The sequence below is a fragment of the Otolemur garnettii genome, unplaced genomic scaffold (assembly GCF_000181295.1).
Source record: "Otolemur garnettii isolate 467f Iridium unplaced genomic scaffold, OtoGar3 scaffold00108, whole genome shotgun sequence".
In the NCBI taxonomy this organism is placed as follows: domain Eukaryota; kingdom Metazoa; phylum Chordata; class Mammalia; order Primates; family Galagidae; genus Otolemur; species Otolemur garnettii.
Window position 1 is genome coordinate 3,818,565 of NW_003852503.1, and position 22,220 is coordinate 3,840,784.

General features: G+C 47.6%; 1 protein-coding gene across 1 annotated transcript in view; it reads right to left on the reverse strand.

The window, feature by feature from the left end:
- The window catches only part of GRIK4 (glutamate ionotropic receptor kainate type subunit 4), a 316,114-nt gene that overhangs the window by 40,607 nt on the left and 253,287 nt on the right, over positions 1–22,220 (reverse strand). Inside the window, exon 13 of the mRNA XM_003796804.2 lies at positions 5,542–5,655. Within this exon, the coding sequence (XP_003796852.1) occupies positions 5,542–5,655 (114 nt within the window). The remainder of the gene's footprint in view (positions 1–5,541; positions 5,656–22,220) is intronic.

A 22,220-nucleotide genomic window follows, 5' to 3' on the forward strand; every position in this document is an offset into this window, starting at 1 on the left:
TTTTTCTGTGTTCGTCTCTCCTCCATTCACACAGATATTGGAGAGCTCAAAGTGTGCCTTGATTCATGAAAACCCAGTTAGCAAAATGCCCTTGGAGTTGCACTGCCCTATCAAATACTGACTTTATCAGTAAGAGAAGATGCGATGACGTGCCCTTGAACTTCAGATATTCTGTCGCTTGACTTCCATCCTGGGAGTACCAGGGGACTGTAAAGGCTGGGGTTTCTGGCACCTTCCCGGGTCGGTGCTATGCTGTGCGCAGGATATACAGGCATCAGACAGAGGGAGAGAGCGGTGAGGGTGAGTGGCAGCCATGGCCAGGCCTGAGCAGAAGACGTGTCTCAGATGCTTAAAACATTTGCGTCCTATTTGTTTTTGTTCTCAAGACTAATGGGATTAAAGGTTAGAAAGAAAACTGGGTCACTCATCCTGTTGCCTGGAATACTGGCCCGAACAGGAGGTCCATGTTGCCTAACCAGGATGGTACACACTGCCTATGGTGAGTGTCTCTGAATTAGTAGTGCTCCCTCCGTCCCTCCCTCCTTTCCTCTCTTCCTCCTTTTTCTTCCCTCCCTCCCTCCTTCTTTCCATCCATCCATACTTATCAAGTAAATACTGCATGTTTAGGATAACCCTGTTTTCCACACCAAATATCGTATCATGATGATCTACAGTCTGGGAAGAGAATGCCTTCCTCTTAATGTATCTCTCACTGGGGTCTACTTAGGGACAGATAAAGAATAATATAATGCATCATAAAAGTGTGATAATAGAGGTCTAGGCAAGAAGCGATTGGCTACATCTAGGGGAATCACACTGAAGAGCAAGTGCCACTTGAGCTGGGTATAGGAGGCCAGGGGTGGCTGGGAAGCAAGAAGATGAGCATGGACCTATACAAGGAGACAAGAAGAGGCCGACCTGGGGCGAAGCAATGAGAAACACGGGGGGAGGCACCTGCAGGTAAAGACCTGGAAACGGGATGGGCAACATGGGCTTCTCCTGCGAAAAAGGTTGAACTTTTTCTTGTGATTTTTAAGTAGGAGACTGATAGGATTATATCTGTTAAAAAACAAAACAAAACAAACCCAATTCCTAGGCTGTAGTACGGAAGATAGATTACAGCAAGGAGCAATTCATATACATTTGTTAGGGGTGACAGCTAATACGTCACTGGGTGTGTGACGGGCACCGTTATAAGTGCATTACACAGGTGTTCTCACTTTATTTTCATGACAACCCATTTTTACCCATAAAGAAACTGAGGCACATGCAGCGTGCAACTAATAACTGTTAGACCTGGGAGCAAACCTGGGCAGTCTGGCCCTAGAGCCCATGATTCTCGCTCTCCTGCTTTTGAGCGAATATGTTTGCAACTGTGGCCTTCTGGTGGGGATCTAGTAATGGTTAAGGAACACCCAGCTTTCAGGGGGTACATCGATCACTAGAATGGCAGCAGTTTGGGTTAGAGATTAGGACAGCCTAGACATTAGGAGGCAGAAGTGGGATACCCAGCATACTGGAGAACTCGTTAGGAGATGAGACAGTCAACTGGAGGTATGAGGTAAGAAAAGTTAATAAGGGTGGAGGTTACCAGATAGAGTGCCATTGCCTGAGATGGGGCAGAGGGGAGGGGCTGGGACAAGCTGACTGGTAAACATACAGAATGCAGTTTATGAGACTGTTTTAAGGTGCCTGTGAGACATCCGGGTGGGTTGGGTAGTGATGGGTTAGAAATACATTACTGTGGTCAGGCACGGTGGCTCATGCCTATAATACTAGCACTTTGGCAGGTGGATTGCCTGAGCTCAGGAGTTCAAGACCAGCCTGAGCAACAGTGAGATGCCATCTCTCCTTAAAAAAAAAAAATAGAAAAACTAGCCAAGCATTGAGGCAGAGACCTGTAGTGTCAGCTACTTGAGAGGCTGAGGCAAGAGGATCAATGGAACCTAGGAATTTGAGGTTGCTGTGAGATATGATGATGCCACGGCACTCTGTCTCAAAAAAAAAAGAGAGAGAAAGAAAGGAAAGAAAAGAAAAAGAGAGAGAGAGTGAGAGGAAGGAAGGAAGGAAGGAAGGAAGGGAGGGAGGGAGAGAGGAAGGAAGGATGGAAGGAAGGAAAGAAGGAAGGAAGGAAGGAAGGAAGGAAGGAAGGAAGGAAAGAGTGGCCAGGGTTAGAGTCACAGATTTGGGAGTGAGACTATCCAGGGAGAGATTTGGTAGAATGAGAATAGAAAGGGGCTGTGGACATTTAAGCGGGGGGAGAGAAGGAAGGAGGGAGAGAAGGAGAGAAAGGAGCCAACAGGCATGATGAGAAGGCACTAACCAGGAATGCACAAGGAATACCAAGAGAAAATGGTGATTTGGATGCTAGGAACAGAGAGAGCTTTAGAAAGCAGAATGGATGACTGTTGTAACAAATGTCGAAGCCAGAATCCTTAGCCAGCCTGTGAGTAGCAGGGAGTAGGTGGTAAAAAGAGCAAAACATTCCTATTTCGGGCCTAGGGGATGCCTGAGCAGAAGCAGAGATTATCCCCTGATGTTGGGAAGAAGGAAAATACCCCCACAATGAGCTCTTGATGATCTATGTTCATGAAAAAGCCTCGATCCTCTTAGATTGCTGGAAATTCACAAATTACTTCTGGTTAACTTCAGAGACACATTTGCCATCACTTATTATCTTGGAGGTGTCTGCAATAATTCCTAACTAGACGTTTGTTCTTTGAGTTAATTATTTTTACTTTTGCACACAGGTTTGATTGCCACCAGATGCGCAGTCTTTAGTGACAATTACTCAACCGTCAGGCGACCTCACAGACACAGAAGTAGGAAAGAGATTCTAAAGCCTTGTAGATTACAAAGGAGATTAAATTGACCATAATTTTGCTCACCGATAACTATCAATTAGAGAAAAGTCACAAAATAACAAACATTTAGTATTTAATTTTGTTACCTTAACACTATTAGAGAGAGCTTCTCCATATAATTTGAGATTTAAGCTCTCATAGTGGACCCTAACAGTCAATACTTTAGTGTTACAGTCCCCTGCTACCAGCTGGTGGCCTGTTAGGAACCGGCCACCCAGCAGAAGGTGACCAGCCGGCAAGGGAGAGAAGCTTCATCTGTCACTATCTCCCATCACCCCAGATGGGACTGTCTAGTTGCAGGCAAACAAGCTCAGGGCTCCCACTGATTTTGCATTATGGTGAGTTGTATAATTATTTTGTTATATAGTACAATGTAACAATAATAGAAATAAAGAACACAATAAATACGATGTGCTTGAATCATCCCCACATCACCCCCATCCTCCTACCCAGCTCTGGAAAAATCATCTTCCATGAAACCAGTCCCTAGTGCCCAAAAGGACAGAGACCACTCATGTGTTAGCACGAGCAGTTCCCATTAAGGCCTCTTTTGATTCAGATATGGCAAAGTTCATCTCAGACTTATTCTCACCAGGTCTCCTCTGGGTTAATCCATCCGGGATTGCTCTCACCCCGGCTGACTTGTTGGTACTTTCTAAGCATAATGTCTCTCCCACAGAACGTACTCAATAAATATTTGTTGAATAAATGCATAAACTGTCAGTTCTGCTTAGTGTACGCTGTTCATTCCAGCACTTGTTTTTTCACTCCGCTTGGCCCCCTGTTGTAAGTCAGATCTGAATGTGAGCAACTATGTGGCCCACTGGCACGTTAGTCCTGGAGGCTGGAATCTCAACTAGATTGGAAAACTCAGTCTGTTAGGGTTCTCCAGAGAAAACAGAACCAGTAAGAAACTGGCTCATGTGATTGTGGGAGCTAGTTAAGTCCAGGAGACCAGCAAGCTACAAACTCAGGCAGGATTTCTGTGCTGTTCACTTTTTTAAAAAATTAAGTCATAAACACATAGATCATGTATTGTGCTACTGACTTAAAGCAGAATTCCTTTTCAGGAAACCTCAGTTTTTTTGTCCTTCAGTTGATTAGATGAGGCCCTCCCATCGTATGGAGGGTAATCACCTTTACTTAAACCCAATGCATTGCAGATGTTAATCTTATCTAGCTACTGGTTGACCAGACGTCTATGCAGTACCGCTTAGCCAAGTTGACACATAAAACTTAATGCCCCAGAAACTATTGCAGGTAAACTCATGTCAACGGAAGTTTTTGTGTGGTAGGAAATATTTGCTCAACAATCTAATTTAGAGTATCCACAGGGTTTGGAAGACCAAAATCAAGCTGTTGGCAGGGCCAGGCTGTCTCTACAGGCTCTTTCCTCATCTCTTCCAGCTTCTGGCACTTGCTGGCAAACCTTGGTGTTCCTTGGCTTATAGATTACTCCAGTCTCTGCTTTTGAATTCACGTGTCTGTGTCCAAATTTCCTCTTTTTATAAGGACACCAGTCACTGGATTACAGCCCACCCTAATCTAATACAACCTCATCTTAACTTGATTACATCCACAAAGACCCTATTTCCAAGTGAGGTCACATTCACAGGTCCTGGAGGCTAGAACTTCAACATATATTTTGGCTTGCCAGGGGTAGGGGGACACAATTTATTTCAACCAATAACATAATTCAACCGCATGGCAGGGCTGGGAGCCCAGCTTGGGGCTGCAGGGATACACAATACCCCTTTCTCTAGGGGTGGGGCTGGGAGTCTGAGAAGGGGTCACTTCTTCAGCAGGCATATACGGCGACCTTTTGGTCCCCTCCCTGGTGAGCAGCCTCATGGTACAGTTTATGTCCTGGAGTACACCACGGCAGCTGACCTGTGGGCCCTGGAAGTGAGTAGTGTGTTGGGGAAATCCCTATGATGCTCTTGGCACCACCAGCTGGGATGAAAGGAGGAGCGGAAGGCTTTTCTGATCGGGGGAGGTGAACTAGGAAAAGTCGGCTAGTGATTATCCACCTGGTGGATGGAACCCAGGAAGGTTGCCGCTCTTTCTCTGTTCCTCCTATTAGCCAGTATGCTTGGGGGTCACTTCCATACCATGGTGCCCATAGGGGTGTTCTGCCTAACCAGAGAAGTCTTTTTTAGGGGGGGTAGAGTTGGGGGATGCAGAAGAAAGGACAGCCCAGGTATAAAGGATGCTGGATAATTGACTCTTTATCCATCAGTACAGATAATCGAGAGAGAAAGGAGTCTATACTCTGTTACTGGACGTAATGCTCAGAGTGAGTACAGGAGACTTGGAAGCTGGCAACATTCTGGAGAATGCTGGAATGACTTATCTGGGCTGCAGGCCCAGAAGGAAGCAAGTGGCCAGTGGGGCCAATGGCGGACACACTGTGTGCCAAGTGCTGAACGTTTGCTCTTGGCCGTCACTACGCAGTGAAGCGGAAGCAATTTCGACTGGAAAGCCCACGGCATGACTTTTCTATCCCTCCTGTTTTCAAGTTCGTGCAGCTGACAGGAGGAAAAAAATAGCCCAGCACATTTGCATTTAAGTCTTGAAATCTAAATATTTCTGTGAGTCATTCATTATTACCATATAACTCAGTGTTTGCATGCAAATAACTTTAATGACATAAATGCTTATAAAATAAGTCTCTTACCATATGAACGCGGTAAAGAATGCTAATTCCCAGAGTCATGAATGGCTTAGAGAAATCAATCACCTTCTCCCGTTCAGCCGTGATAGTGAGGCCTGCCACAGCCAGATCTGCTTTCTGAAAAGAACACGGAGAGCCTGTCAGTGGGGTGACCCGGGGAGACAGGGTACAGAGGCTTGTGACCAGAGGGTGTCGCTACTGAGGTGTGACTCTGTTTTGGCTTCTAAGATCAAGGAGTGACTCAAAGTGGACACAGCCCATCCCAGGTCTGAATGATCACTTGCTAAAGGACATAGATATTGAAGCTCTAACTTATGTTCATTTGTAGCTATATCCCTTTAAATACATAAATAATTTTTAAAACAGGGGGAATCACAGCCAGACTATTCAGAGACAGTCTCAAAAGGTCCTAGTAGAAGGGCTCGGGAGAGGAAAACTGGCAGATAGGGAGGGTGCCTGGGTTCTCAATACTGAGTAGTGTTCATTCAACTTATTCACCTTTTCAGTCAAAAAACCCTGCCTAGTGCCTCCCGTGCATCAGACACTTTGCTGGGGGGTGGTGGGGAGGAGTTGCAAAGTGTAGCAATGCTGGAACCACGAAACTAGAAACAATCTAATTCAACCCCTTTCCTTTTGCGGTGAGAAAGTAGCCAAGAAATCAAGCAAGAGGCTCAATGTCACCAAGGTCATCCTTGCCAGGGCTGGGGCTGGAGTTCAGGCCGCCTGGACCACTGCCCGCTACTTAAATTGCTCTCCAGGTTAAAATTCAGATACCACGAGCAGAACCGTAAGAAAGATCTCTGATCCTTTTAATGTAAAATAACCAGAGTTTGCTGTGAAGAGGTTTCATCCTTTTCTCTTTGCCTCCAGATTGTACTCAAAGGCCCGTGTTTGATGACAGTCTGGTCCAAATTAAGGCCTTCTGGGAAAGAAGATGCTATCGGCTTCCTCAATATTCTTCTCGGTCGGGAAGTTCTTTCTTGGATCTAATTTAAATCTATCTTGTTGGACGCAAGCCCACTTCCTTTTCTGCACATGGGGCAGACGGAAAAGCCCAGAGCTGGTGTTCAGTTCCAGTCCAGGCTCTGACCTAACTAACTGACTAACTGACCCACCTATGCTAGTCACCTCACTTCTCGAGGTTTAACCTCATCCACAAAGCGAGGGTGTGAAATTATGTGTGCTAGGGTCCTTCCTAGCAGTTTCTAATGGTGGTTCTCAAAACACAGTCTGTGGAGCCACCTGCATTAGAATCACCTAATTCTTAACTCATAGTTAAGAGCTGCGTTTTCTAACCTAGGCACTCTATCTCATGCTGGCCTCCAGTGATTTAACTCCTTTTTCTAATGCTTTCAAAAGATTGACACAAAAGATGAAAAAAGAAATGAGGAAAAGGGAAGTGTCACCCAACAACCCACGAACAGGGCCAATCAGCTCTGAATGAGTATAGAGTTTACATATACACATGCACACTTCATTCTTTCTAAACCTTTGCAAAGAGACTGGGGTGACCCACATGCTGGCTCCCATTTTACACACATTTTGTGTATAGGAAGGACAGATCCAGTGGCAAAGGTCAGTTTCATCTACATCTCAATCCCAGTCCTCCGTTCCCAATGCAGGTTCCAGCCCCCAAAGCAGACCCATGATCAGCACAGGTTACCCAACTCGGGGCCTTATAAAGTAGGGCCGTCCTTAAAGGAAAGTGGAGTGCAGATGAAAGAGATTTTTAATAAAATAATAGAAAACATGGATGACTCATTCTGTATTTCTCCACGAGAACTCCGATTACTGCTATCGAGTGACTCAACCTTTGGGTTAGAGAGTAAGGTTTGGCTAGAAGATTGTTAGTGTCTTCACTTGGAGGACTCTGGGCACTTGGGCCTTTCAGAACCTCAGCTCTCCAGGATAGCAGCACCAATTGGAAGTCAGCTTGTAAGCAGCAGAACTCCACAGATTTCATGAGCATGCCCTGCCTGAAACTGGGAGAAAGAAACTAAATGGGTTTGAATGAAGAAAGGGAAGCAAAAATTAGAAAAAGTGGAATTGATAAAATGCTCAAGAGGTAAACACATAGCATCCAGCCCTTTTTCTGGTCATTAAAAAAAAAAAAAAATCAATTGGCTGATCACAGTGGCTCAGGCCTGTAATCCCAGCACTCTGGGAGGCCAAGACAGACAGGATCCCTTGAGCTCAAGAGTTCAAGCCAGCCTGAGCAAGAATGAGACCTCATCTCTACTAAAAATAGAAAAATTAGCCAGGTGTTGTGGTGGGCACCAGCTACTCAGGAATCTGAGGTATCTCTTGAGAAAGAGGAGAGGGAGGGGAGGGGGGAGGATAGGGGGAGGGTAATTGGTGGGACCACACCTACAGTGCATTTTACAAGGGTTTACATGTTACATTTATTAAGTATAGAATATAAATGTCTTAACACAATAACTAAGAAAATGCAATGAAGGCTATGTTAACCAGTTTGATGAAAATATTTGAAATGATATATGAAACCAGCACATTGTACCCCCTGATTGCATTAACGTACACAGCTATGATTTAATTAAAAAAAAAAAAAGAGGATCACTTGATTCCAAGAGTCTGAGGTTGCTGTGAGCTATGATGACACCATGGCACTCTACCCAAGGAGACAGAGTGAAATTCAAATAAATAAATAAATAAATAAATAATCCAAATCAATTAACCAAAGTAAACCAACTCTGCCCTCAAGTTTTTTCCCCCATATCCAGCTTGGCTCCCAAAAGGGCAAACTTTGGATTAAAATTTGAAAACCACTTCACAAGTTTATAGAAGTTGGCTGACAATGACCTTATGCCAGAACAATTCCACATGTTGGTACGGAGGGACATCTGGAAATGGACAGCCTCCCACCACTAGGGCTCTTCCCTAGTCGCAAGGAGACTGACCACGTGCCCAGAGAGTTTGCCCCAAGCTCAGACGGGACACTTCTGTGTGTTCACAAATAGACACTTCCCAAGTTGAACCAAACAGAAAAACTGTCTCATGCCCACATCACGGGCGCATTGCCTCCAGCCCCAGTCTTTCCTTCTTCTGTCCCCAGGCAAGAGGAAGTTGGGGGCAGAGGAGGCAAAGAAGTGTGTGGAAAGGGGCACTGATGAACTGGAAAAAAAAAAAAGAAAAGGTGGAGGGTTCACAGTGGTTGTTTTTTTATACTGACTCAGTATAGAAAATTAATGATCTATTCTGACTTCAAAGCACCAGGGTATTAGCCACAATCATGTGGGATCAGATTATTCCAAAAGATATGTATTCATTTTATTTTACTTAGTTACAAAGATAATTATGCTAGAAGGCAACCTTCAGAGGGCTGATGTGCCATGGGACGACACAAACACTGGGATCACTGGTGTGGGAGGCTGGGGGGCGGGGCACAAGGACAGCTCCTCCCAGCTCTTCTGCTTCTCTGGCCCCTCGGGCGGGGGGAGCAGGCAGGGGCACACTCTCCAGCGGAAAGAGCATGGGATGGGACATCAGAAGATTTGACCCTTGCTGTGTGCTTTCTGCTCTCACAACCACTCAAATGTTCTGAGCTCTGCACCAGGCAAAGAGGGCTGGACGGGCACGGGGTGACTGTACGTTGCTGAGGAAAGAGAAATACACACGCCGGCCGAGCCCGAGAAGCGGGAGGCCAAATGTCATCATCTGCAGTCTTTGTGCAAACTTGCCAGAGGACCACAAGAAGCACCCAGATGCTTCAGTCAGCTTCTCAGAGTTTTCTAAGAAGTGCTCAGAGAGGTGGAAGGCCATTTCTGCTACAGGGAAAGGAGAAATTTGAAGGCACGGCAAAGGTGCACAAGGCCCGTTATGAAAGAGAAAGGCAAACTTATATCTCTGCTAAAAGGGAAACACAAAAGAACTTCAAGGATCCCAGCGCGCCCCAGAGGCCTCCTTCAGCCTTTTTCTTGTTCTCTTCTGAGTATCACCCCAGAATCAAAGGAGAACATCTGGCCTATGCAGGCTGGTAACTGGGAGATGTGGAGGACCCCTGGGGCTGACAGGCAGCCTTACAGAAAGCAGGCTGCGAGGCTGAGGGAAAATGCAAAAAGAATATTGCTGCAAACCAAGCTGAAGGAAAGCCTGATGCACCAAAAAAGGGAATCGTTGAGGCCGACAAAAGCAAGAACAGATAAAAAGAGGCGGACCAGGAAGGAGGAGGAGGAGGACAAAGAGGAAGAGGAAGATAATGCATAAGTTGGTTCTAGCGCTGTTTTTTCTCATCTGCTGTAAAGCATTTAATCCCTTTATACACCACTCTCCTTTTGAAGGAAAAAAAAATAAAATGTGAAGTCGTGTACAATTTGTTAACTGCACAGCGTCTTTTTTGGTGTAGTTAACACACCACTGACTGTGTCTTTACATGGCTCTGGCCTGGTACAGGACGGGGGTTGTAACTCGGCATGGACATGTAAGGCAGGTTCTTGTTGCTGCACGGCACAAATTAATTATACATGGGGACAGCGGGTTTTCATCTTCGGTTGTCTCAGATGAATTATGAAATAATTGCTGTTCTGTTAACTGAAAACCGCTCTGTAATTGTGAAAAAAAAAAAGTTACAGCTGTTTTGTTGACATTCTAAATGCTTTTAAGTAAACACAGAGTATGCCGGAAAAAGTATCCACATTTTCAGAAAGGAAAAAACTATATTAAAACTGTGATACTCAAGTCACATTTGACTTATGCAATTACAAGAGATACAGGATACACAGTAACAAATATGATTGGTATATAAAGAGTACTACAATTTTAATGCAATTTGTTTTCTTTCTTAAAATGTGCATACATTCTTCGGCACTGTCTGTATATATAGGTATTCTTTTTTTTTAATTAAAAAGAAAGCCTGTGGGTGGCGCCTGTGGCTCAAAGGAGTAGGGTGCCGGCCCCATATGCTGGAGGTTCAAATCTGACCCTGGCCAAAAACTGCAAAAAAAAAGAAAAGAAAAAAGAAAGAAAGCCTGTGGCTCAAACGAGTAGGGCGCTGGTCCCATATATTGGAGGTAGAGGATTCAAACCTGGCCCCAGCCAAAAACTGCAAAAAAAAAGAGAGAGAAAGAAAAAGAAACCTCAAACGTGGCTCTTTTCACAGCTGGGCCACAACCTCATCATGACCTGACCTCTGGCAAGTTATTCCAGTCCCTGGAATGGTTTCCTCAACTGTAAAATGAAAAAGTTCAGCAAGATGCTTTCTTAGCTCCTTCCCAGCTAAATGCCAAGCTCTAATTTGCCTGGCTAGAAGAGGCAAAAGCTTCATTTAAGCAGTCTCTGCTTGGCGTAAGAAGACCATGGCAGTCAGCAGTATTGAATGTTCTGAGGAAGAAACTGTTTACCAGACTAGTCAGCAAAGAGCTGGCAGGGACCCAAGGCAGGGACATTTTATTTTAAGGAAAGAAATCCAGAAAGGTCGGAAGGCACAACACCTTTGCACCATCCAAAGGAACAAAACAGGTCTGAACCTATAACCCAGGGGGTGGGAAACCAGACAAGGTCGGGACTCCTGGAGCCAGAGGGTAGGGTTGCTGGGAGAAGGCTATGAAGGGGAGGGGAGAGAGTCCCTCCCGTGTTCCCAGCCATGCCGTGGGGGATGTGCACACGCAGGAGGCCGTATGGAGACATTCCCTCACAGAGGGAGGCTCCTCTCCTCCCGATGATGTGTGATTCAAAGTGCTCTTTGAAGAGCTTTCTGTTCTGCCTCTGAGAGATCCCCTCTTTTATCTCCTAGATGTTTGTGGAATTTACAAGGGGAGGCCAGACGGAAGTCAGCCTGGAGGTGACTTCCAAAACACCCTCTCCTTTCCCTCATGGAGATTAATAGGGGTCACGCAAATGCCACCACTGCTATCAAAGCTGGAAGGCCTGGTGTGGCTGCTGCTCTTCTCCTGGGACTTGGGCTTGGCTGGGAGGAGGATGCGTCTTCTCAGCAGCTCTCTGGTCTGCATCAGCTGGGGCCTGTGGCTCCACCCTGCTTCCCTGACAGCAGCACCAGAAAGGGGCTGATGGCGCCCCAGACTCTGGGCCACAGGAAGCGGTGAAGCCTTCCCGGGGCCCTTGCTTCTCTTGGAGACAACTGAGGCCCGCTTTGGGGGAAAATTCTCCCCCTCCCACTCAGCAGTGCCCCAGCACCATTACTCTGACCTCCAGCTGCCCCTGCTCTGCCTCCCACACCTGGTCACCCTCGTCACCCACAGCCACACTAACGAGAGGATGGATGGGTCAGGAGACCTGCCTCTATCTCTTGCCTATCATATGTCCTTGTGCAACTTGCTTATCTTCTCTGGGACTTGTTTTTCTCAGCTGTAAAATGGGGCAATACCTGCCTGTTGATGTGATGTGAGAGTCACAGCAGAGCCTCATAGACTGCGTGAGTGTGCAGTGAGCCACACTAACCAGGAGCTGTGAAGGCAGTGGATGGAGCAGCCGAGGCAGACCTGTCTGGTCTCTGTCTCTTAACCTCTGTGTGACCTTGGGCAAGCCATTTAACTTCCTCTACACCTCTGTTTGCTCATCTGTAAAGTGGGGGTGATAAAAGTACCCATCTCCTAGAATCAGAGAAGGTGAACGAGACAATCGCCTAGAAATGCTGCGCCTGGGGCCTGACTCAAAGTATGGATAAGTGTTTGCTGTTGATGATGGATGAACTTGACAGTGATGACCACATCAGCAAGGGTCTCAGGAACAGGTTTTAACTCAGGCCTGCTATATGTGTGCACGGCACTGGCCGTTCCCCTAAGGCCCCTGCTGCCCTTTCCCAGGTGACCTGGAGCACACACACAGCTGTACTGACATGACCTGCGTCTGGGATGTCACTGTCTCTGCAGACCCACACTGCCCCATTGTCACAGTCACATGAATGATCACACGAGACACGAACTGAGAGTACAAGCTGCAAGAGGTGGGCTCACCAAAGGTGCAAGAGAGCCTCAAAAAAACTCTAGACAGAAACCTGAAATGCCCAGCTTGGGATTCTCCTTTGGTGAGAGTAGATTAAATGTGTCCCCCTCCCTTCCCACCCTCCCTCCCTTAATTCTCTCAGATGTGCTATGCTGTCTCTGATCAGCTCCTAGACCTTTCGTCTCTGACCTTTATCCAGTCTCCTCCCACCACCTTTCTCCCCTGGGGAGGCCGTGTGCTACCCCTACGGCAGCCTCTTTCGTCGGCTTTGCAAGCCAGGCCTGCACACGGCGTGTTTCACCTGCTGCTCAGGCTGCCGAGTGCCTGGCATTCTCCGCTATCATTTATTTAACTCTGTAATTGTGTTACTTAACTCTGGAAAGCTTGGGAGGCTACAGCTGGAATGAGAAAATGCAACACAAAATAAGGTTGTACTGAGCATTCCTGGAAACCTTCATTCCAAAGTAATTTTCTCTGGAGATCCCCTGTATATTGAAAGGCTAACAGAATTCCAAGCAAGGCCCTGCCTGGGGCTGTGAAAATGAGGCTGGCATTATCCGTAAGCACCTAGATAGGAAGGAGCTTGGAGACCAGAAAGTCTGGCTTTCCTGGGGGTAACACACTTTTGGCCCCAACTGAGGATTTGGGATGAGAGGGGCAGGGGCTGTGGTGCTCCCTGCAGCCCCCAGGAAGCCTACCCTCAAAGGGGGAATCTCAGTGCCCACCGCCCCCTCCCACTATACTTACTCCTCTTCAAAGCTCAGTGTAACCTCACTGCTCTTTACTGATTCTCTGCCCTGGCCAGGCAGTGTGCAAGGTTCTGAGATGCTATGGTGAACAAACACAGGCCTGGTTCCTGGTGCCACAGAGCTTATAGACTAGTGGAGGAGGTGGACAGTCATTGGATTGTCAAAACCTATTTGTAGGGTGGTGACTGTGGCTCAGTGGGTAGGGTGCCAGCCCCATATACCGAGGGTGGCGGGTTTAAACCCGGCCCCAGTCAGCTAAAATAGCAGTGGCAACTGCAACAAAAAATAGCCAGGCGTTGTGGCGGGCACCTGTAGTCCCAGCTACTCAGGAGGCTGAGGCAAAAGAATGGCTTAAGCCCAAGAGTGTGAGGTTGTTGTGAGCTGTGACACCACAGCACTCTACTGAGAGTGACAGAGTGAGACTGTCTCAAAAAAATAAAAATTTGTAAAACTCTACGGTTGCTAAGTGTTATAAGGGAGTTATACAGAACTGCAGAGCAGGAGTGTCACAGAGCCCAGGAGGTACACAGAGACTGTCCTGAGATAAGCTTCAGCTTCCTAAACAGGAGCTAGCTGTGAGGCCTGGGTGAGCACTCCCACTGAAGGGACAGCATGTGTCAAGGGCCTGAGGCGGGAGGGAGCTCGGTGCATTCTAAAGGCTGGCAGAAGGCCAGGGTGGCTGGAGCCCCCAGGGCCAAGGAGCGAGCTGTACAGTGAGGATGGACACAGGGGCAAGAAGCAGAAGAGGCAACGCCTTGGGGAGTAATCAGCAGGCCCTGAAGTATTTTAAATGGTGGATGTCCTATAGGACAGGACTTGTGGTATTCACATTCCTATCACCTATATCCGTTCCTGTGTATCAGGCCCGGAACTAAGCCCTTTACCTATATTACCTCACTCAGTATCCACAAAACCTCACTATCCCTATTTTACAGATGAGGAAACTGAGGCACAGAAAGGTTAAGTAACTTGCCCAGGGTTGCACAGCATGTGAGTGGCAGAACCAGGATTCAGAACCCAGGCAGTTTGGTTTCAGAGGCTGCCTCCTAAACCTATTAGAAATTCAATTAGCTCTAGTGAAGAGAAACAGATCAGAGAGAGGCGAGCAATGGCCCTATTCACGTTTCTTCCCGTTTCCTTGTCATCTATGCCACCACACTCCAGGTAGTATAGTGTCCACCTCACCACTCCACCAACGTCACTCCAGCCAAGGTCAGCATGACCTCTGTGTTACAATGACATAGGTGTGCTTTCGGTTCCCATCTTGCCAAGCCTCCCAGCTGGCCATCCTCTCCAGCCCCTGCCTGGCCCTCCTCAATAAGACCAATGTCAAGGAACCAGCTCTCCTTCCCTCCACCTGCTCTGTTTTGTGACTACACCACCTGCACCACTGGCATCAAACCAAACTGGGTTCAAGTCCTCCCCCTGCCAGTTACTAATTGTGTAACTTTGGGGAGATGAGCTTACTTTTCTCATCTGAAAAATGTAAATAACGTGCCAACCCAGGGCTGTATGGGTACGAATGAGCTAATACAAGTAACGCACAAAGCACATTGCCCACCATGGAGTAGGTGCTCAATAAATGGTGATTATTAACAATAGTTTTCCAGAAGACTTTTTACACCATGGTGACTATACACATCTTCTCTCTTAAAAAATAATCCGTGTCTCCCACTTCTGTGGCATCCTGCCTGGGAGTTTGGCGCTCATGGTCTTCCCTCTCCTGCAAGTTCATCCCTACCTCCATTGCTCCTCTCCCAGAGCTCCCCCACCCCAGCCAGGCTGGCTCAGCTGACCTTCAAACACACCCTGTACTCTCCTGCAGTTATATCTACTCCACACAAAGAGTCTAAACAGTAGCTCCACGTACTCACCAAGGTCCATTCAAAGTTTGCTTTCTCCATAAAATCTTCTCTGATCAGCTTCTCAGGAATAAGCTCTCCCTCCTGTCACTTGCCAAAGGAGCTAGGCACTGCCCGTACCACGCCTGTGCCACATGCCAGCAGTTCCCAACCTTTTTGGCACCAATGGCTTTCTTTCCCCAAGTGGACACACACAAGTTAGGCACGTTAGTTAGCATGCCTAACTAACAACCTGTGCTGCTAACTTTGTGGGGTAAGGGCAGGAGGCCCCTAGGCGTGGTCCGCCCTTGAGCTTTTTCTTGCTGGCAGCAGAATCAGGCAGATTTCTGACAGATGCCTGTATGCAGGAGGGATTTTTGTTAGGAAGCTAGAATAGTAGAAATAGATTCAGGCCATGCTCTGGACACAATCACAGTGCCCATCCTCTAGGCTGAGGAAGACTTGAAGCTCTAGATCCCCACTAGAGGGCTCCCTTCTCCCCTTGCCCTATAGCCCAGACCCTGTTCCCTTTACCACCTTGGACCAGGGGTTCTCAAACTTTTTAAACAGGGGGCCAGTTCACTGTCCCTCAGACCCTTAGAGGTTCGGACTGCAGGCCCCGGGACCAGTCGGCTGCTAAGCAGGACAGGCAGTGGTGACAAAAACACCCCGTGGGCCAGATAAATGTCCTCAGCAGTATGTGGCCCTCAGGCCATAGTTTGAGGACACCTGCAGGCTTGGACAGTGTCACAGGAGGTGGCCTAGCAGAGGAGAAAGAACCACTCTCTCCTTGAGGCGGCTGTCAGCAGAGGGGTGTTAATTACAGCTCCCTCCCCCCAAGGAATGGAGGTGACAGGCCCAGCTTGAGCCAGAGGCCAGAAGGACTGGCTCCACGGAACTGCTTCCCAATTTTCCCCAGCTCCCTCCCCCCATCATTTCTTGCAGTTGTACAGAATAACATCTGCATCTCAGCCCATTTCAAATTAGATTCTCCACTCACTTCCTGTCTTTTGATCAATTTACCTGCTGGGCGTCTTTCTCCCTCCCACTCACACGCCCACCTACTGAGATACCCAGGGAACTTGCTGTGACTCACTGGGGTCATGAAGCTGCCAGCTTGGGGGCAATGGATCAGAAGGAGTTGGGGAGGCTCACTCCCACTCCTGGCTCACAAGTTCATCGGCAGGACTCATCATTTAGACTTCATAATAACATGCCTCGGCGACGCACACATCTGCTCTCCTGCTACATGAGTCAGGCTGTCTGCCCACTCCGCCCGCCATGGGCTGGCAGAGGAGACACTCTTAGGGGTCACATGGAACCTGCAAAATGTGTGTTGTCCTGGCCCACAGGGGAGACTGGATATTTGATGCCAAGCCCACCACTTCTCCTTTCTTGCAGAGCAGAATAAAGATAAGGGAATAGCAAACAAGTCCCAATTGTTCACCTCTGCCGATACAGTATCAAGCCAGCCTGTCACCTCTAACTACCAAAGAAGGCCTGCTTCCTGTTCAGAGGAGGGCCCCAGCCAGTCTTTGCAACCCAGCATGAGCCTGTGTTTGTAGAATCCATCCATGCTCACCGAGCCTAGTCACAGGAATAGGAGAGGCCCAGAGGAGCATTAACATTCCTGGGGAAGTGGCAAGGTCATTTGTAGGTCCAAGTGCTCCCTGGTGCTATTTCTTGAGGTTATATTCTACTCTCAGGGTTGGAAGAATTTCTTGAGAGTTAAATTAAAATCCCCATGAAATATTTAGTTGGCTCAGCACAAGGGCTGTATTAGTGGCCAATGAGGGCAGCTTTCAGGAAAGAACCAGAGTTGAGGAAAGGAGGGGCTGGCAGCTCATTTGTGGGTCAAGTCATGTGGCACGGAGGCCCAAGCAGGGTCACGAGGCCAAGTGGGTACTGGATTCTGTTTATCTTTGACCTCTCCATGGGGGCTCCCAGTCACTGGCCTACAGACCTTCTGGCTCTTTGGTGTCAGACAGATGCATATTTGAATCCCATTCACCAGCTGAGCTTATCTCCTGCAATCTGAGCTCCAGTCTCCTCATCTCTAACATGAGCGAAATCATGCCTGCTTCTTGTGATTGCTGTGTGAGGGCTAAGGCCTTGGAGCTCACGTGTAGTCGCTCATCTTCCCCCTGCAGCCAGAAAAGTCTTTGGAAAAGCTAAAGCAGGTGCTGTCATCCCCTTCTGTGTTGCCACCTTCTTTTTCTTATGCCACCGACCGGCCCCTTCCGAAGTCTGGTGATGGCTGCTAACCACTTATTTTAAAAGGCTTCTGAAGGATTACATAGAAATATGTTATCAAAATATTTTTACAGGCTTTGTGATCTACTGAGCCATCCTAGAAGTGTGCTGCTTTACGAAGTCGGAGCTAGAGGTGGGTCTAAGAGGAACACTACAATGACACCATCGGTGACAGTCACAGGTGTGGCTAATGCCACTAAGTTCTGTTGCCCACATTCATAATTGAAGAAACATTCTGTTTCCATTTGAATTGAAAAAAATAGAAGTAAAATTTTCTCTTTTATGTTTTTAGACTCTCAGACCTCTGGGTTAGTTTGCAGATAACAAAATCCTAACTCTTCCCCACGGCCTACGGGCGCCCTGCAGCCATTCACCGTACTTGAGCTAGTTTGTACACTTCCAACTGGTTCTTGAACGTGACAAGGTCACCTTGGGATCTGCACATTTTCCTTTTTCCCTCCACGAATGATCTGCCCAGGCCCGGCCTGGCCACTGGCTTCTCAGCGTTCAGATCTCAGCTCCGGCACTGAGCCACCCTAGCAGCCTTCCCTGAGTGCCCATCTAATGGACCCCTCTCCCAACACTCTCTGGCTCATTACCTTGCTTTTTTCCCTTCACAGAAAGAATCACGATCTAAAATTGTCTCGTTTATTTATTGATTGACCTGTTGATTTGTTTAGAATGCAATCTCTGGGAGGCAGAGACCTCCTGTCTGCCTCATCTACCTGATATCTCAAGAATCTAGAACCATGCCCTGAAAATGGTAGGCACAAAATAAATATTTGTTGAATGAAAGAACAATCCAATGACTACATGAACCCAAGAAAGACGAGCCCAGTTAATACTACCATGTTTCCCCCCAAATAAGACCTACCCAAAAAATAAGCCCAACAGGATTTCTATGCATTTGTTAAATATAAGTCCTACCCCCATAATAAGACCTAGTGATGGGCATGGCTTTGCAGCATATCTGCATAGCCACACCATGCATTTCAGTGTGGAGAGGAAGACATCCCCTGAAAATAAGCCCTACTGTGTCTTCTCGAGAAAAAATAAATATAAACAGTGTCTTATTTTCGGGGAAACGTGGTATCCTCTTACGTTGGCTCTCAAATGGGAAAACAGTTTTGGAGTGTAGTGTTTTGATTAAGAGCATACACTCTAGGGCCAGTTCAGCCACATAATCTTAACCAAGTTACTTAATCTCTCTGTGCCTCAGTTTTTTCATCTGGAAAATGGGGACAGTGATAATATATATGTTGTAGTGGTTGAGTCAATGAATAAGTGAAAAACACTTAGAATAATGTCTAGAACACAGAAATAGCTCCAGAAGAGTCAGCTTACCATTCTTTTGTTACAACTTAAAGGATTAACTTCAATGTTATTATTATTTTAAAGGATTATTACAGAAAATTCAGTGTAGGTTTTGAAATGAGTACCAAGTACCATGTTTGGAAAACCAGTATGTATTATATATGTATTTACACAGCTGGGATGTGAAGGAGAAATAGAACTGAGCTTGGGTCTAGGCAGGTTACGATGTCCCCCGGGAAGTCCTCGGAGGCTTGAGTTTTGCCTCCCACGTCACTGCCACCAGTGCCATCGCCATCACACCTGATGTTACAACTGACCAATAATTTTCACATCAGATAAAGAAAAGAAATAGCGTCCTATCTGAGTTTTCAGGAGGATATGCTCTTGCTAATCTAAATGTCCCTTTTACTGATACACTTCCAGCCCACACGGCAATGCAGTCATCAACAGGCCGTGGGGTAAGAGGCACTGAATATCCACCCATGAGGCTACCCTCTCCTGCCAGTCTCCCATCGCTGCTGCTGCCAAAGCAGCTAGGTAAGGTCCAGGACACAGCCTGGGGTACTGACATTGAACAAGGCTAACTGACCCAGGTGGGGACCAAGGTGGCAGCCCTGGCCTCATCAGCAGGGTCTTACACTGACCTAGGCAGCTCTACACCTATCACAAGGCTGTGGGCTCCAAGCCTGTCCAGGGGCCTGTGCAAACAGATTCAGGCAAGCGCAGGCCAGCAGCTTCTGCTGCTGGAGGAACCTGACAGTACCACCACCCAATGGCACTGTCTTTCTTTCCTTTTCCTGCCCACTTGTCAGCCCTGTAATTAGGAACAGTGTGATTCACAGGCCTGTTATTAGGACTGTTTCTGTTGGGTGAAATAAAGTACCAACTGCTGAGAGCGTTGCTGACAGCCCCAGGGAATATCCAGGGGCCTCCCTTTTGCCCCTCCTCATCCAACTGCTGCCCCCAGCCCTGCTGAACAGAAGGGAGGAGACCCCTGGCTCAGCCTCAGGACCAGCCGAGCTGCCCCATCACCCCAGTAGGGCAAGGGACCAGTCACCCCATGATGCCAACAGCTTCTGGCCTCTTTCTCATAACTCACCAGTATGTGCACAAGTGGAAACCGATGCAAAGGGCCGGAGGGCATTTTCTCAGGGATCCCTGCCATTTTCTGAGTGAGAGAGGTAGAGACATCGTAGTAAACCTTTGGTCACCCCTCCTGGGTGATGAAGTGTATCCAGGTTCTTTCAGAGAGGTGTTCTTCCTTGTTGACAGGGCTCATATGTCCATCAATAATACTATCCCTCAAGTTATTTTTCACAGATTGTATCTGCACCCCACAACAGGCCCTAAGGTCAGCCATGACCTGTTTACAGATGAGGGAACGAGCCTCAACAAAGTGATGTGGTGCTAAATCCACAGTCACGGTTGCCTTTGGGGAGGAGGGAGGATAAAGGAGGGAGGAGGGAGAAAGTGAAAGGGGGAAGGGGGCTGGGTGGAGACTAAGGGGTCTTCAGGGGGCAAGTAATGTAATTATTGACCTAGATGGGGCTTACACAGGGATGTCCCCTTTGTGATAATTCACCAAGCTGACACTTAACGATTTGTCCACTTTTCTACATGTCTAGTTCAATAAAATATTTTGTTTCAGTTGAGTGCTTTGCCCAAGTAGAAGAGAGAATGGCCACTGTCGGGCCTGCCATGAATACCCTGTTGACTCTATGGGTGAGGAGCCTGGAAGGTACAGGGAACCGCAGGGGCTATGCTGACCTGGTGGCCTCACACGTGCAAGAGAGGAAGCTCAGGCATGGCCAACTTCCCGGGCATCTCTGTTCACACATTTGGGTGGCTTCTAATTCAAGAAGGGGTAAAATGAACATCTGGATGTTCTAACTGGATTATCATTGGGATGAAGAACAGTCCAGATCCCTTGTCTGGTCCAAATGGCTGAACAGATTGTGAAACTCTCAAGGGAGCCAAGTCTGCCTACTGTGAACACCAGGCAAAGTCCTGGGGGAAGCTTTACCTCCCCGCTGGGAGCTGTACTCACCCTCCAGGACTTGCCAGATCTACCCTAGAAAAGTCCTAAAATCCTAATGAGGGGGACCAGTCTGTCCCAGATTCAGTGGCAATGCCCTCACAGTGTTTTATATGAGCTACCCAGGAGTATGGTTAGGAAGCCATCACAGGACCCTGTGGTTAAGTCTGCCTCTAGCTAGCTGTGTGACCTTGGGTAGGTTGCTTAGCCTCTCTGAACTTGTTTTCTCATGAGTAAGGTATGAGTGGTATTCCTACTTCATGGGTTTGTTGTGAGGATTAAATGAGCTAATGCACTGGGCCTAGTGTAGAGTAAGTGCTCAATATATGTTCGTAGCTATTATTACTACCACGCTGCCCCTGACTGATAGAATCTTCTCTCCATTTCCTTGAGTGTTAGAGCCCTTGCCTCTGCTTTGGGTGGCACCATTCTGCCTATGGGGTTTTCTAAGGCCAAGCCCTCCCACCTGATTTGCTCCCACTTATTCCCTTTCACGGCAGGCTGGACTGACGCTACATATGCCCGCGCTAGACATGCTGACCACACCTACCCTCTGTTTTTATCTCCTGCTGGGTGCCACTGTTTGCCACTCCCTAACAGCCAACGACCGGCTGGTCTACTGTTCTGCTGACATCCAGGACATGGCCAGTCTGCTCAGGGTGTCTCCTGGATTGGATATGGATCTGTCTGATAAGGGTCTTTCTGCACAGTCCAGTCATTGACCAAACTACATGCTGCCATTTCAAAGGGTCTGGGCCTTTGTTGCCTAAATAGCAAATGTCAGTGTAGCTGGGAAAGGCGTTTTTCATCAAGCAAGGAAGCCTATCTGAGGGCTGCAGAAGATAAGGAATAATCCCACATGCTCTGGAAAGGGTGGAATAGAACAGGCCTCTCAGATGGCTGCCTCCCCAGCCGCCAACACCACACTGGCATAACTAGCCAGGCCTGGCTCTCATGCTGACTATTGGTAGGATGTCGGTTGCTCCAGACAGGCTATAGGATGACAAGAAAAATCATCTGTGCATAAGCTCCCCAGAGCATATAATGATGCTGGCCAGGAGCTGTGAGCCAGCAAGGCCACGCCAGGTGCTGAGCGCGATGAGCACCACAAGACCTTCTGGTAAGGGAAGGCCAGGGGGCAGAGGGAAGAGTCACGTTTGAAATTTTTAAAGCAGGGCTCTTTATTCATGATTAGGCAGAGAATGGGCAGAGCCTGAATTCAGTAGAAGAGCACAGAGCTGAAGCAACAGGATTGGACAACTGAGGTACCACAAGGGAAGTGAGACGCAGGGACGACTGCACAGCGATGAGGAGGACACACGGTGGGCCAATCCGAGTTTGAATCCTCATTCTGCCACTTCCCAGCCACTTGGCTTTGGACAGATTAGTTAACCCTGGAGCCTCAGTTTTATAATCTCTATAATGGGAGGCAATAATACTTTTTACTTGGTAAGGCTGTTTAAAGATTAAATGAGGCTCGGCGCCTATAGCTCAACCGGCTAAGGCGCCAGCCACGTACACCTAAGGTGGCGGGTTCGAATCCCCAGCCCGGACCCGCCAAACAACAATGAC